A 16,516-nucleotide genomic window follows, 5' to 3' on the forward strand; every position below is an offset into this window, starting at 1 on the left:
GTGAAGATCTGGTTTAAGACTGCATGCCTTTTTGTGACACCTATGCTGTGATAGCGATTGACACAAAAAGGCGCATGCCCTGTACGTTCCACAAATCAGGGGAGCGTTGTAATAGAACGAAAGCTGGTAAAATGTGAACGAGAGTCACAGCGACACCCCGTTTTGTATCATCATCCGAGCCGCACCAGTCGTTTTGTAGGAGACGACCTTCCACCTGACCTTTCCATGTCTTGTTATATTATATTATATTATATAGTATATTATATTGTTCCACCGCGTGTCCAAGGTCTGGACTCTAGAACAAAGCACTTGTAACTATTAGAAAGTATTCGACTTTCCGAAACACTTTCGCATACCTACTTAGCAGTCTTAGCCTTGCATCTCACTAACTCTCAAGTAATACTCCTCTTAATTACGAGCCTTACACTCCCCGATTTAATATCGCAGGCGCGAGAAGCCTTTCCAAAAGAAGAAGCGAAGGAACTCGTCATGCATCAAGGACGACGAGTGCACCCCGGAGCTACTGGTAAGGACACACTCCAAGAGCGATGCTAGCAAATGAGTATAATAAGCAGAACTGCAACGAGCAGCAATTCCTTCGAATCCTCCACGAAGGAATATGTGCCCCGATATGAGTGGAGGAATAGGAAAGTGACGGTCGGAAATTATAGGAACAATGCTTACACAATCGTCAAACTTCCTGCAACGCATGATAAGTGCCGCACAATAAGTGAACTCTGGATCTGCTCAGGCGTATATATGCGGAACAATCAAAAGAGCGACGGGCAGAAAACGGTGTTTCAGGTTACGGGCTTCCCGAAGCAAGAAATGAGAGTGGTATAATGATGCTCTTGAAATCAATTACCCCGAGCGAGCTCTAAAAGGCACGCTCGAGAAATTCCTCTACCGGAAATAAATTAAGAGCGAAATTTATTTTCTTCCTTTCGCAAGCAGGCTCGAATAGTCTTTTTGAAGATAGCCCCCCCCAAAAAGAGATCCGTTTTCATTCCGCTTCATTTCCGTGGAATTCCTGGGGCATCTGCGACAGGTTCTAAATGAGGGGGTTTCCAAGGGTCGTTCATGCTCCAGGAAACTCGAGAACCCAAAGCGATCTCATTCAATAAACCGGATGGTCGGCGCGCGGCCCGCGCGTTCTTTAGTCGCATTACTCATAGCGCAGGGTTGTCGTTTGTGCGTACCAATCATTTGGTAACATATTCGTCCAATGTTTATGCTTTAAGGTAGAACGCTACGCAAAAAATGTTACACTAATCTTATACAGTGAACCCTAGTTATAATGAAAAAAGAAAAACAAGCTCACGTCTTTTCCTTGTGAAACCTAAATTACCAAAGTTGTCATCTACCAAGATTCCTCTTGTTTCTTGAATACTTTTTAGGTATCGACTCGTCAGCAGAGGTGGTGCGGCTATCACGCAGTCTAGAAGAATGTGTTCCGGGAGAGTGGTACCGGAAGTAGTGGTTATGGAGAGCCGCAACCACGGGCGTTTTGGGGGGAAGAGAGGTAGCACCGACTGTAACGGACGGACGGACGCGATGCTCCCGACGAAATCACTCACAACCAAAAAGGACGTACGGACCTACGTTAACGTTTAGAGCTACTACACAGCGATCGGGAATTACCGCACACAAGGCACCCTCGGGGGGGGGGGGGGGGGGGGGGACTAAATTGGGGAGCAATTTACAACTTTTAGTTCCACACATTGCAAGCACTCCCCAGTTTTGTTTTCCGACCAAGAAATTTACTCTCAACACTGCAAATAGTCCCGAAACTTCTCATAAACTTCCTCGCGTCAAGTCCAGAAAGGAACTAATGGTATAGCGACAATACATCTAAAAGGACTAAAATTCCCCACACTCTACCCCAACATCCCCAAAAGGACTAAAATTACGCAATCTTTTTTTTTCTTGTTTCTTCTCCTTAGTGTGTACGACGATGATAGCTTGTTTCTGATGGACATACCGGCACGCCTAAGCGGTGACAAATTATCAAGTAGTAATCTTCGCTTGAAGAATAACGGGATTTTAACGTCCAGTTTCGACTCGTCCCGGCCTAGCAACGACCTCGCATTTTAGATTCTGCAAGACTAATTAACGGGTACAATAGGTACAGCGACATTTATTTGCAGACGCTCGTTACGAAGACGGCAGCTAAACGCATTGCATTCAGAAAAGCCAGGTTAAAAACATCGCCGTTGGACGGGCATTGATTTCTTTGGCGCACACATTCGCTCGATAAAAGCTGGGATGACGGTGGACGCAGCAAAACGGTGGGGAGGAGGAGAAATACCAAATTACGTGTGCAGACCGATAAATGCGGTACAAATCCATTTGTGATGCACCGATCTCGTCGACGACGCACACACACACACACAGAAAGTCGTCGTCGTGTTCGGATAGTCACGCCATCTGTCGCCTTCGATTTGCAAACTGCTCTGTCCCGAAAATCGAGCATTGACGGCGCCTCCAAGAGCTCTCGCCGCAGTTTGTTCGCGTTCCTTCTTTTCTTTTTTTTTCTTTTTCTTTTTTTGTAGCGTGAAATTGCCGACAACTGCGTCACCGTCGTCGTCATCGACGATCAGCGCCAGTTCGATCATTTTTCATATTTTCCTTCGAGCACCATTCCGTCAGATCGGAAACTCCGTTTCAGCTGCCATCGCTGATCGCCGAGCAAATCGTCACGGCATCTGTGCCCATTGCTATACCCCGGCGCTTTTCTTATACTTACGGCGAGTAGAATGCTTTGCTTCCACTCTCTGCCCTTTCACATAAGTGTGGCCTATATTGCGCTCGTATATCGGGAGGAAACACGGCGTTCAGTGTGCATTCGAACAGCAGTATGGGGCGTTTTCACATGACGTCAGACGAGCGCGTTTGGCCGTCATGGTGGTGGTCGCTCCTTCGGCGCAGGTGCCGAGATTATCTAGCATTTGCTCGAAAACGAAGCCCTGAATAGTGTTTTGAAATCCGGTCGCGTCCATTCCCCTTCTTTTATCCCGTAGACACTTCGTCATTGTCGTTCTCACATTTTCCTTTAGCCCCCGTGTCCCCCCACTCCTTCATGCTGTCCTCTCTCCACCTGTCCACTTCTGTACGCCGTTCACAGCCATACACTCTTAAAAATGAACTTCACCGCGTAGCACGCTCCTAGCCAACCATAATCTCGAATGATATCGTTATCTGACCTCATTTGTCGAAAACGGGAGGCGTACGCCTTTTTGTGACACTTATGCTAGTAATAATGGTCACAGAAAATGCGTACGCCTCCCGTTTTCAACAAATCAGGTCAGATAACGACATCATTCGAGATTATGGTTGGCTAGGAGCCTGCTATGAGGTGAAGTTCATTTTTAAGAGTGTAGTTGCTTCGCAGCGCTACCACTGAATTTAAAAAAAAGAGAAAATATTTTCTTTTATGAAAACTATGGTTGTCGCATTGACAACTAGCGCAGTTTGTCATTTTTCAATGCCGCTAGCACGAAAAGTGACCACCAGTGGGAGGAGCTTACGAGCTTGCCACGTCACGATGTGACGTAGGTGAAAACTCCCTATAGGCGAAAGGAAGCTATGGTGGATACGGGAATCCTTCTCCATGTCGACACCGTACCCGCTCTCTTCTTCCCGTTTTGCGGTAATAAAAGCACAGCGCTTATAAAACGGCAATAAGCAACCAAACAACGAATCAACTTGAAACCCTTATTGGTTAAGACATGAGCCACGCGTTACCAACGTTGCGTTGATTCGTTGGGGCGCTTATCCCGCCACCAATAAGAAGAGTTCGGACGAAAGGAGGGAAATCCTATTGGATACCCCATATCCCGAGAGAGGGATATATATATATATACACTGTCACGGAAACATGCACCGGAAAGCACTTCAACGATTGAAATGTGGCAGGAATCGAACCCACACCCTTTGGCAACTCGTCGGTATGCCGCGCCAGTGTTGCGTAATGCCTAGCGCGCACGACAGCCAATCAGAAGGCGCGGGTTTGTTTGCGAACCGCTGTCCGACTGTCATATTTCATCTTTCGTGTTCTTGTAGCACCTTGAGGCCCGTGTTGTAATTGCCAGTTTTTTGTGTGTTTCAGCCTCAGAACAGCTACTTTCCATAGTGAAAAATGCAAGAAGGTGTAGAGCATGTTGGTTGGTGCTGAAAAATACTCGACGAAAAATACCCGCTTTCTCTCAAAGCCTGGCTCTAACGCGTATATTGAGGATTTCAACGACAGCACGAACAGCATAACGGCTGGCCTCCCAGTTAGCAATCTTTGCTGAACGGACAACTCAAAGAGGGCGACTTCCAGCTACACACATGCTTCGATGGCCACCGTATAATCTCTCTTCCTCTTCAATGTATGCGGATTTTAATTTTGAACAGTCAAAGTTCTATTGCACCCCCGACACGACACCTTTCTCCTAAATTCATCTAATCTGCAATTTAAAAGACCTTCGATTTCAACTGAGAAGTGGCGCCAGGAAAGAAATCCCAAATACGAATCTGTCCGAATTCGTTTTTCTCGGGCATAAAAATAGAAAGAAAGGAGGGAAGCAAGTGTGTCCGAAAGAGAGAGAGAGAGAGAGGTAGAAAGAAACACAATATTTGAATTGGTTTGCCCCCCTTCTTTTTCTAATTTTATGTTTGCGCCTTGGCGTTGTTTCAGTGATTACACGGGTGCTGCGAAACTCGTGGATATCGCAAAGCTTTTTGTTGTAAACCCAATGGAAGCTAGTGCGAGGCTTCAGGCGGTTAATACTGTACATAACTCATTGCTTCATTTTAGAGGTTTCAGTGCGGAGCGGTAGCTACTGTCCCTACACTCTTAAAAAATGAACTTCACCGCATAGCACGCTCCTATCATCTCGAACTATATCGTTATCGGCCCTGATTTGTCGAAAATGGGAGGCGTACGCTTTTTTTTTGTAACACTTCCCAAGCAGCGCAATGTACTGAAAGTCGAGTGCAATAGGGGTGGACAGTATGTCTCTTATCAACGTTCTTTCGTTTCACAAGTCCGTTCAAGGCCTTCCACCTACCCGTCCACCCCCATTGCTCTCGACTTTCAGTACATTGTGCTGCATGGGTTATGCTGTTCATAATTGTCACAAAAAAGCCGTACGCCTCCTGTTTTGAACTGCAGATTTGAAGGGCAGATAACATTATCATTCGAGATGGTGTTTGGCTAGGAGCGTGCTATGCGGTGAAGTTCACTTCTAAGAGTGACAGCTAAAATGCGTAAACAGTCTTTTTTATTTTGTTTTACACATTTCAGCACATAAAACGATTGGTTTGTAACGATTGGTCGCTATACAGTTTTACTCCGCAGGCTCAACTAAAATGTGTATTAACAGCGTTGAAGAGGGTGTGTTCAAAACGCCCACCTGAAGTAACGTTTTAAACGGAACGCACCCTCCTGAAATGGTGTTTTCTGTCGAGTATGCCTTTGGAAATGGTGTTATTTCCAGAATACTATACCGTTTAGAAGGATGTTTTACAAAATACCTCGCTCTATGGTGCGAGCTTACACCACAAATGTGCGACGCTCATACGCGAAAAGTGTAAAAAAGATGTTGGGTAGATATGATAGCAGGGCACTCACCATTTTGTTGTTGATTTCGTGGAAGTGGATTTCGCACACCTTATCTACCACGTCTTCGTTCTCAAAGGTGACGAAGCCAAAGCCTGAAATGAAAGCATTTATGTGAATTTACGACATTTTTCTGACACGATGAAAACGTTTCTGAACTGAAAGAGAAGAAGAAAAGTAACCGTATAACAAGGACGTAACACTGCGCTACCAAAGATATATGATCAGTAATAAGGGAAAGGTCAATGGAACGCCAATACCAGTTAAAGTATTAAAAACTGCAACAATGCAGGAAGCATCGGGAGAGGGGGTCCTAAAACAAAAGTTTCGTTGCTGCACAACTACTTGTCGCACTGGCTATTTATAGAACAACAACAATAGTAAATGTGACGATGACATGCGATGTTTCCCCGTGCTAGCCACAGGACCCTACCCCACTTCACACTCTAAAAACTGAACTTCACCGCATAGCACGCTCTGCGCCAACCATTGCCACGAATGATTGGGTTATCGCTTCTGATTCGTGGAGAGAGAGAGGCGTACGCCTTTTTGTGTCAATTATCATATATCCAAATTGACACAAAAAGGCGTACGCCTCCCTCTCTCCTCTAATCAGAAGCGATAACCGTATCATTCGTGGCAGTGGTTGGCGCAGAGCGTGCTATGCGGTGAAGTTCAGTTTTTAGAGTGCACAGCAGTTAATATGAGAGGATGAATTATGCACTCTAAAAACAGAGCTTCACCGCATAGCACGCTGCGCGCCAACCATTGCCACGAATGATAATGTTATCGCTGGTGATTGGAAGACAGAGGGGGGCGTACGCCAGTTTGTGGCAATTTTCAAATATCCAAATTGCCACAAAAAGGCGTACGCCCCCCCCCCTCTCCCTCTGTTTTCGAATCAGAAGCGATAACCCTATCATTCGCGGAAATGGTTGGCACACAGCGTGCTATGCGGTGAAGTTCTGTTTTTAGAGTGTGGTGAATGCGAAGCGACGACAGTTGCACTCTTAAAAATGAACTTCGCCGCATAGCACGCTCCTAGCCAACCATCATCTCGAACGATATTGTTATCTGTCCTGATTTGTTGAAAACGGGAGGCGTACGGCCTTTTTTGTGAAGCTTATGCTGTTCATAATTATCACAAAAAAGGCGTACGCCCCCCTTTTCAGCAAATCAGGGCAGATAAACGATATCATTCGAGATGATGGTTGGCTAGGAGCGTGCTATGCGGTGAAGTTCATTTTTAAGAGCGTAGGAGTTTTGTTTAGAGCTCTTCGAAACGTTGTATTAACTTACGTGAAATGATTCGTGCTATCATCTACACCGTTTCGAAGGATGTTTTACAAAATACCTCGCTCAGAAGGTACACATCACTGTCGCGCAAAATGCAGACGTCCGGCGCACCTACAGTTGTCGCGAGCTCCCAAAAATACACCACGTCGTCGGCCTTCCAGTCTATATATCGTTCACGAAGTAAAGAGGGGACCCGTTAATGAACAATAGTGTTTGAACACTGTGTGAACTCCTCGATGTAATCCCACATAAAAAAAAAGAGAATGCCCGGGACAGATATATATATATATAAAAAGCGTTAATGGTTGGGCGCGGCCATTTTGTAACTCGCCCACGGAGCCTTCCATCGCCTGGTGCGACATATCGTTAACGAAGAAAGGCGGGCGGGATGGCCTATAGCGCCTAAAGGAACATCAACGCTGCCGTGCGTCGACGCCAGGTGGCCCAACTACGCTAGCTTTCATTTTCCAAAGTGGTCGAACTCATTTCGAATGAAAGTCATATTATCACCGCGAAAAAAAGAGAAAAGAAAAAGAAAAGAAAAGAAGGAAGAAGGAAGACGTCGTTTGATTTTCGACCCGATTGCAATGCCGCCAGTGTGCTTCAATGACCGTGGAAAATTACTAATCAGAGTAAGGCGTGGCACGTCGACAAGGTTCGGGAATAATAAGTCGGGATTCGACATGTCGATGGCGACGGTCGATACGGCAACTATGTGCGGAATAAGGAATAAATCGCTGCAGTATATAACCACCGCTCAGAAAATTACACAGTCAAGCCCCTATATTACAGAAACAAAGTATTCAAGCTGCCGTAACGATCGTTTCGTCGAAATGCTCTGTTCGGAGCCTCTTAATAACAAGCTTGAACAATCTCGAAAGTGTAGTTTTAACTGGTGGATAACAATACGGGACATTGCGCCAGATGCGCTAGCTATACGCAGCTACAATGTGTGCTTTTAAGCGGCGAATGTGAAATATCGTGCTTTTCTGACATTTACGGGGCAAGATGTTATGCGTGACGACGGCGCTGCTGAATTTGATAATCTTAGCGGGTTTGAACCAGACTTGTACGTATTTTAAGTATTGTATTTAAAATACTGTAACTTTAAATACTTTTCCCGGTATTTAGTATCTTACTCTTTTTCCGAGGAGTATTTTGTACTTTATCTAAATACTTTTTTTGGTACTTTCTTACTCAGTGCTTTAATTACTTTTCAATCGTCTTTACACTACTGCGGGGTTGTCGCAGCATTTCACAGTTTTTGTTTGTTTGTGTGTCTTCCTGCTCTGTTTCGGGAGAAATTATTGCCCATTTTGTCTTTGAGTGATGTATTTGCTTTGATGATTCATATAGGGGCTACCTACATTCTCAGGTCGAACCATGGAGCCCACCAAGCATGCCGCATTCTTCTAATTCCTGTTTTACTGAAAGCTTTTTAAATCCAACATCACCGTGTTTCCCGCACATTCACAGCGACTTAGTACAGAAACCTTAGCGCTTTTGAGGATGTCAGTTGCCGAGACTGGTTACGTCATACACTCCAAAAGCAGGACTCTGCCGCTTAACTCGCTGATGGTCAGCCATTGCACAGAATGGTACCGTGATCACTTCCGAAACGTGGAAACGCCTTTCTGTGACAGTTAACATAAATGCGTAAGTGTCACAAAAAAGCGTATACGCCTAACATTTTCAGCAATTCAGGGGGAGAACGATGCCATTCGGAATGATGGGAACGTGTTGCCCGCTGAAGCGTCATACACGCGCGCTCACATTTTCCCTTGAGAGTTCGAAGTAATAGTCATTCTTTTTTCTTTTCTTTCTTTTTGTGCCGCATCAGTGCTATCGCTTAACTCAATTCGCTTAAATACTGAGTGGCTCCACTGATCTCCCCCCCCCCCCCCACACCACTCGGCACTACAAATAAGGCGCCTCACTTTGAGCGCCTTTTGTTTACCCCACATCCACTTTGCTTTCGGGACAGCGCTGCCGGGTCGGCGTCAGCAGAGACCACCAATAACGCGCTGTGTAGACGGACGCATTTAAACGGGGGCGCTCTCAGTTAAGAGCGGCAACAAACTGAAACAGCACGCTGATGCTTTATCGATTACGCTGTTACGAAACACAAACGTAAAACGCCAGGCTTAAGAGGGTTGAGTTCTCGGCGATGTGCAAGTATTTCGGCGCCCGGTATTAGTCCGGTTAAACAAACATGATAGAAAAGGGGGCTCTCGCGTGGCGTCGCAGATCAAAGCGGCCGAAGATGGCAGCACGCACGGGTTTGCGTTTTACTTATTTGAACGGAAGTACCGCCGTGCCACCTATACGATGAACCACTTCTTTTTTGGGGGGGTGTTGTCACGTGACTGAGTATCGTGACGCACGCGAAGGCTACGCCCACCAGGATAGTGCGCATGCTCGTACCCAGGGCGTTTCCGTCTGTCACTCTGGAAAACGGTTGAAATTTACGACCTTTTACGATGCGATGGTGAGATGGGTAATGCGAGATTTAACGAGATAAGAGTTAATTGTGCGCGTGCCAAGAGCGATGGCGGGCGTATCGGCAAAGAGAGTGCCAGCCGAGACAGCAGAGGATGATGAAGTTGAACCCCGGAAAGAGAGAAATATCTAGGCTTATCTGTATAGAAGGAAGATGGAAGATGTCGTCCCTAAGTATAGAGACAGTTTCAGTTATTTTGTGTAGATACGTTTTCCTTTTCCTTGCAAGTTTGACATCTTTTATAAACGCCTCTACGAAGGTGCTTTGCAGAAGGTGGCGTCGCAAAACATTAAGCTACTAAACCTCACCTTACACTGTTAAAACTGAACTTCACCGCATTCAACGCACAGTCTTGCACCGTGCGGCTCCTTCACCTGCTTTGGTTTGTTGGTGGCCAGAAGAAGAGCTCCAACAGTGCAAAGTACGCCAAAAAGGCGACACAACTTAAGGTCGAAACTAAGACCGCATCTACCGCTTCCCAAGGCGCTATCACGAAAGACGTCAGGATAGCGTCATATACTTACGTCTAGTTTCACGTGATGGGAACAAAGACCTTCATTATGCTACAGGGAGGGAGAGATTTACGAAATCGCAACGGTACTCGATTTTGCGCAGTCTTAAGCGGATAAGGCCCTGCTTCCCTTCGCAGAGCGGGGACATCTCCGCAGTCCTGCGACGCCCACACGAATCAAAGCCCTGACGGCAGGCGACGTGGACAGAAGAAGAGTGCACACATTGGGAATGCGACGGGACGCTATATGCGATAGGGCAATTCGTATAATGAGCAGCAATTTCTGCATTATGTATCAGGCTGCCATCGATTGACGAGGTATGCTCAAGAGCCGTCAGCGTCTCAGAGCCAGTGAGTGCGGCAGCACCCATTGTGCGCTGATAAAGGATGTGATACGGGTCTCGACATGTCATCCGCAGCAGCCTTTTGCCGAGCCATGAACTGCGTGATTAATGTAGCGGGCCCTAAAGGAATTTTTAAGGCACTCAAAAGGCGCGCGAAATGTCAGAACCCGCGACACATTCGAGCCATCGGGTCTCTCCAGAGGGCTGCGGGAGGTAGCTGGCGGCGGAAATTTGTTAAAAGGCGCCCTCCCGCTGGTGCGAGGCCCCTTTCACTTTGCAGTCTGTACGACTTTCTTTCCAACACATCGCTCCGCTATGGTGACGTTGTCGTCGTTAAGTGCTTATGAAGTGCGCGTCAAGAATATTGGAAAGCCCGAGAAGTCTTGGAGCTCCACAGACTTCCCAAATCCCAAACAAAAATGCGGAGTCAACAACCGCACTACGCCTGTAAAGGGTGCTCTGCCACATGCACAGATGTACTGCAACAAAGTCACCTTTGGAAGGCGCACGTACTCGAAGGAACCAAGTGCACGCTCTTTCAGCCAGAAGATGAAGAAGAAGAAAAAAAGATCTATTTATTTGGCAGAAAAAAACAGGACTTCACCGCGTAACACGTTTGCAGTCAACCATCCTCCTTATCTGCCCTGATTTGTTGAAAACGGGAGGCGTACTGCTTTTTGTGACAGTTATTCATGTTTACTGGGCGTACACACCGCACTTTCCTAAAAATTCACTCTAAAAAACGGAGGTTCACCGCATAGCACGCTCCTAGCCAACCATAATCCCGAACGACAACGTTCTCTCCCTTGATTGGATGAAAAAGGGGGCGTGCGGCATTTTTGTGGCAATTATGAACTGCATAATACCACAAAAATGGCCTACGACCCCCGCTTTCAGCAAATCAGGAGAAAGAACGATGTCACTCGAGATGATGGTTGGCTGGAAGCCTGCAACGTGGTGAAGTTCATTTTTAAGAGTGTGGGAGTGATAACAGCATAATTATGTGGAATGGTTGGCATTCAGCGTGCTATGTGGTGTGGTGTGGTGGCACCGGAATTCGAACGCGGCAGGTACCCGAGTTCGAATCCAGGTGCCGGCTGTGCTGTCTGGGGTTTTTCCTGGGTTTTCCTCAGACGCTGTCAGACATATGTCGGCACAGTTTCTTTAGAAGTCGGCCCACGACGGACATTCCCCCAGAGCGTTAGTAGTGACGTTACCCACCCCTGTGAGGCCGACAACGGCGGCATCTTTCAGCAGTACCACCACCACCACCACCACCACCACCAGTCTGTTTTAGGTGCATACATGCAACGGCAGCACCCTGAAAAATCTAAGCTCACGTACACTCTTAAAAATAAACTTCACCGCATAGCACCCGCCTAGCCAACCATAATCTCGAATGACATCGTTATCTGCCTTGATTTGTTGAGAACAGGGGGCGTACGCCTCCCGTTTTCAACAAATCAGGCCATATAACGATATCACTCGAGATTATGGTTGGCTAGGAGCGTGCTATGCGGTGAAGTTCGTTTCTAAGAGTGTAGTTTAAGAATTTTTTTTTTTAATAGTGATGGACAACTTTCACGTGATTACCATATAGGCAGAACGCAACCTGTCGTCACACTGGCAAATCAGAGCCATAACAAAAGCGCCCCCGGGCGTCGTTGAAAGGTAGCCGTCGCTTTCATTTTGCATTTCGTCCGCCAGGGTACGCACGCATTTGCTTGCTTATTTCCTGTTGACGCGTGCTAACATTCCGGCGGTGCCGTCGACAGGATTATCACGCCCCGAGGCACCGATTACGGGCAGCTCATTTATTCTTCCATTATAACAAAGTGCGCTTCTATCATGTTTACTCTGCCGCGGGTACAGAGAGAGAGAGAGTGCTACGTTGCTCAGTGGATTCTCCCGGCTGGCACAACTGGCGGCTGCTCGCTATATGCGGGACGGCGCAAAGAAGCAAGATAAAAAAAATGGCGTGACGAACGATCAGAGCTGGGCGGCAACTGCAGTGCACGGCTCTTTCGTATGCTCAAGATAGTTGCGAGTTAAACCGAGCATCTCAACATCGCCACACAGCGTTACGGCTGCAACACATTTGCCGTTGTGTAAATATGAAAACTAGGTTGCCGTTTCTTTCTTTCTTTTGTTTGTGTCTAACTTGCCGATATATATATATATATATATATATATATATATATATATATATATATATATATATATATAAAATATAAAGAAAAGATTACGCGTATGCTGACTTGTTCAAACAAAGTTCATTTCTCTCAGGCCCGGTTTCACCAACGCCGATTAACATTTGAAGCGAGATCAACGGTACCTTAACTTCAATTTAACGCTTAACTCTGCATCACTAAAGGGAGTTATTGTGACTGAAATATTCATGACGTCACAAACCAACGTTTATAAAAAAAAAAAAAAAAAAAAACTAATTGAGCGTGAAATTCAAGTTTTAGCAACCCTCGATCTCGGTTCAAAGTTAACCAGCGTTGGTGAAACCGGGACTTAAAGGGGTAAAAAGATAACAAAACATTGAAACTATGTTTAGTGAATGTAGTGAATGTAAAGGTTAAAAGGTTAAAATCCAGGCTGGTTGGTGGGACATTGTTAAAAATGATAAAACCCCAGTTCCAGGATTTATAAAATGATGAAGGACGAGACAAGGAAACATAGGTAACACGCTGACTGAACTGCCAACCAAAGGTATCCAAAGTAATTAACTGCTTGGGCCGAAAAGGGGCCTGCAGTATAGCAAAATCAAATCAAATAAATAAATAAAAGTGATGCGATGTGATAGAGGAAGAAAAATAAATAAATAACAGGTATATTCCGACATTCCTCGTCCTTTTTTCCTTTGGCACGCTCCTTTCCTTCGTCATTGTTTAAAAGGATAAAGCTAGAGTTTTATGGCTTTTAACAGTGAGTGTAGCTTCAGTGTTTTTGTCTTGTTACCATTTCTGTTGACCATACTTGACTCGAAGTTTTCTCATTTCCAGACTGTTTCCTTTAGGCAAAAAAGAAAAGAAAGAAAGCGCATTCCAAAGCTGGTGACTTTCCATCAGCTGCTATTCTTCAATCGACTTTTTGTCATAGTAGTTACAGGAAACTGGCCGTAACGATACATATCAAATGCGGAATTACGAACGAGATCGAAAGTAACTGCTCTGAGGATAGAACACAGAGATTGTCTTTTTCAAGGACTGCCGTATTTCAATGGAATCACGAACGGACGCATAGAATGGCAATTTACGCAGAAGGTACGAACCAATAAAAAAAGAGAGTAAATTGGGGAGTAATTGCATTTCTTATAGTCCCCTATATCGCAAATACTCCCCATTTTAGTTCCTTGACTATGAAAGCTACTGCCTAACACTGCAAATAGTCCTTAAACTTCGCAGACACTTCCGCGCGACACAATTACCCATTTTTTCCCTTACAGTGTAAGAAAGTGAAACGGACTGCATTCAAAACCAAACTTAGTCGAAAAAATAAAATAAAATAAAATAAAAATAAATAAATAAAAAAGTGTCAAGAGTTCACGTTACTAACAAAGACCTATTAACAAAAATAAAAAAATAAAACGGTTGGAATGATTCGCGCGTAACTGCCGCAGATTCCTGAACTGACTAGCGAGAAAAATTTCCGAAAACGACGAACGAAAAGTAAAAAAGGTTCTGGAGTCGCCACCTTACGATCAGAAGAGCAATCTTGTGTGACCCCGTTTACACTCCAGTAGCGGGGGTCCGGGCAGAAAGGGTTAGAAATTGATCGGCAGTGTGTCAGCCGGCCTGGTCCAAAGTGCCTTTTAATAGCGACCGTTGCGGTTATCTCTCTCGTGGAGCGGGTGGTACAGCTGCTATCTCGCAGGTCGTTACTGCTTTCGCCCATCTTCACCGTTGCTTGCCCCGATACCCCGGAGACACGACATCATAAGGTTATAGAGCGCAGTTAACCAGTCGTCGTCGTCGTCGTCGTCGAGCTCGCTGCAGGCTGTGCAGAGACTCGCTATTCACGTTGCTGTATATGAGGCCCGGTTGAATGCAGAGACGTTACAGACGTTGTGATGACAATAAATTCGAGTCCAGAGCAAACTTCGTAAAGAACGATGGGATACTTTTTAAATGGGGATAGATATTGAAAATGTTAGTCGGTGTACAATGTGGGGCTTGAAACGGTGGAGGTTGCTGCAGTAAGAAAGGAAAGAAAAAAGCACCGCACATGACATGACGCGTACACACTTAAAAATGAACCTAATTGGCGTCACAAAAATGGTGTATACTTCCTGTTTTCAGCATGTAAGGGGAGAGAACGATGCCATTCGAGATGATGGTTGGTTAAGAGGTGAAGTTCCATTTCCGTTCCGTTCCGAAGAATTCCGTTTAACGCGTTAAGTTTGCCGTGTGACTAGGGTTTTACGTTAGATGCTTGGAGGCTCTATGTGTTTGTGTCTTCCCTAGATAAACGGCTCTAGTCCTTCCATACAGAGCACATGGTCACATAACACACACAGACGCGTACGTGTGCATGTATGTACGTAGACATATACACTCTTAAAAATGAACTTCACAGCATAGCACGCTCCTAGCCAACCATTATCTTGAATGATATCGTTATCTGCTCTGATTTGTTGAAAACGTGAGGCGTACGCCTTTTTTGTGACAATTATGAACAGCATAAGTGTCACAAAAAAGGCGTACGCCCCCCTGGAAGATGATGGTTGGGCTACCGGTGAAGTTACGGCCGTTCCGTAAAGAGTATTTTTTTTAAAATTCCGTGTTAGCACCGCGATGCAACAGTGGCTATGAGCGGCATACAGGCATGGACACATGGAGAGAGGACGGCAGGAAGGAGTGTGGAGTGTCTAGGGTAACAGAAGCCATACAGATAAAATGTATACGTCTCAGGCCGCCGGAATTTGATTGATTGGTAAACAAAGAAGAAAAAAAAAAGAGTAATTTCCGTGGTAGCGTTGCAGTAGGTTACGCGTGAAAGATGCAGAAAAGTTGCAACTACTTGCGGAAAGAATCGACTTGAGTCTCTCCACAAACTCGTAGAAGGTAACCCCTCTATATTAAAAGTACGTAAGAATGTTTACATTAGGGTTCTGGTTTCCGCGCTGTATCAAGCAGAAGAGCAAATGACAACACGGCTTTCTCTCATGCATAAATTCCATGCTGGTTCAAAGCGAATACCGTTGAAGAACCGGATCGTTCACTATGACATCACTAGGAGTACGGACAGTGAGGAGAAGACAAACGCCGGACAGGGGACCTCTAATCACGTACAACGATAAGCAAGCAGCGAGCCTCGCAAACCTCAAAAGACGAAAGAAAAGACCTTTATGAAAGGACCGCGGATTACCGTCAGATGAACAAAAGAAGTCGTGTGTTTGACGTCTTAACGAAGTGCAACTCAGCTGGCAACCATGGAAAGCCGGTCGATGGTGAAAGCTCCACTGTGGTCAGTTCTTTTTTTTTTCTTTTTAAATGTACACCGGCTTGTGCAAAGTTTTTCTCGGCTGTCGCGTCCAGCGAAAGAATATAGGGACCGATCGAAGGGCCCTTCTCCGGGACCGTGTTTTCTTCGTTCCAGTTGGCTTTTCTTGGGAGTGATGGACAGAGCCTTGTTCGAGGAGCGATAAGACGTTGGGACAGAAATATCGGAAAAGTATCGAGCTGTTGTGGGAACCTGGATAATGTTGAGCGGCAGTGCGTGTTCTATACGGATACGTGGCCGAGAGATTTTTCTCAGATCACAATCGGCTAGGATTTTTTTCTTTCGCGAGAGCAAAAAAAAAAAAAAAAAAGAAAACAAGAAAAGACCCGGTGTGATGGAGAAATGTCACGCGTATTCATATTGAGAAGCCTAGCAACCCCGTGTGTGTGCGTGTGTGTGTGCACAGGAGATAAGGTAAAATAAGTTACCACAGCCGGGGTTATGGGATAGGAGAGCATCTGCATTGCGTGGTGGAGTTCGGTTGACTTATTTCGCTGTGATATATGAGGGGTCAGAGTGAGAATGCGTGCGTGGGCATTGGACGTCTATACTGGCTGAACGCGAGGCTGGTTAGACGGCAGAAAGGAAGGGTAGAGGATTGTGATGTCGATACTTCCACACAGGGTTTGTTTCAGCACACACACACACACAAAAAGAAAGTACATACAAGCAAGATACGAGAGGGTTTGCAACACTTATGTTCTATATGAGGTTCGGTACCGTTGGGGAGCCAATACGGTATGCTTACA

General features: G+C 45.6%; 1 protein-coding gene across 17 annotated transcripts in view; it reads right to left on the reverse strand.

Annotated features, from left to right (window-relative positions):
- The window catches only part of LOC135371154 (RNA-binding protein Musashi homolog Rbp6-like), a 344,111-nt gene that overhangs the window by 39,809 nt on the left and 287,786 nt on the right, over positions 1-16,516 (reverse strand). For all 17 annotated transcript variants that reach the window (XM_064605199.1, XM_064605200.1, XM_064605198.1 and 14 more), the window contains one exon: positions 5,618-5,700. In XM_064605199.1, the coding sequence (XP_064461269.1) occupies positions 5,618-5,700 (83 nt within the window). The remainder of the gene's footprint in view (positions 1-5,617; positions 5,701-16,516) is intronic.

Source organism: Ornithodoros turicata, chromosome 10 (genome assembly GCF_037126465.1).
Source record: "Ornithodoros turicata isolate Travis chromosome 10, ASM3712646v1, whole genome shotgun sequence".
NCBI lineage: Eukaryota > Metazoa > Arthropoda > Arachnida > Ixodida > Argasidae > Ornithodoros > Ornithodoros turicata.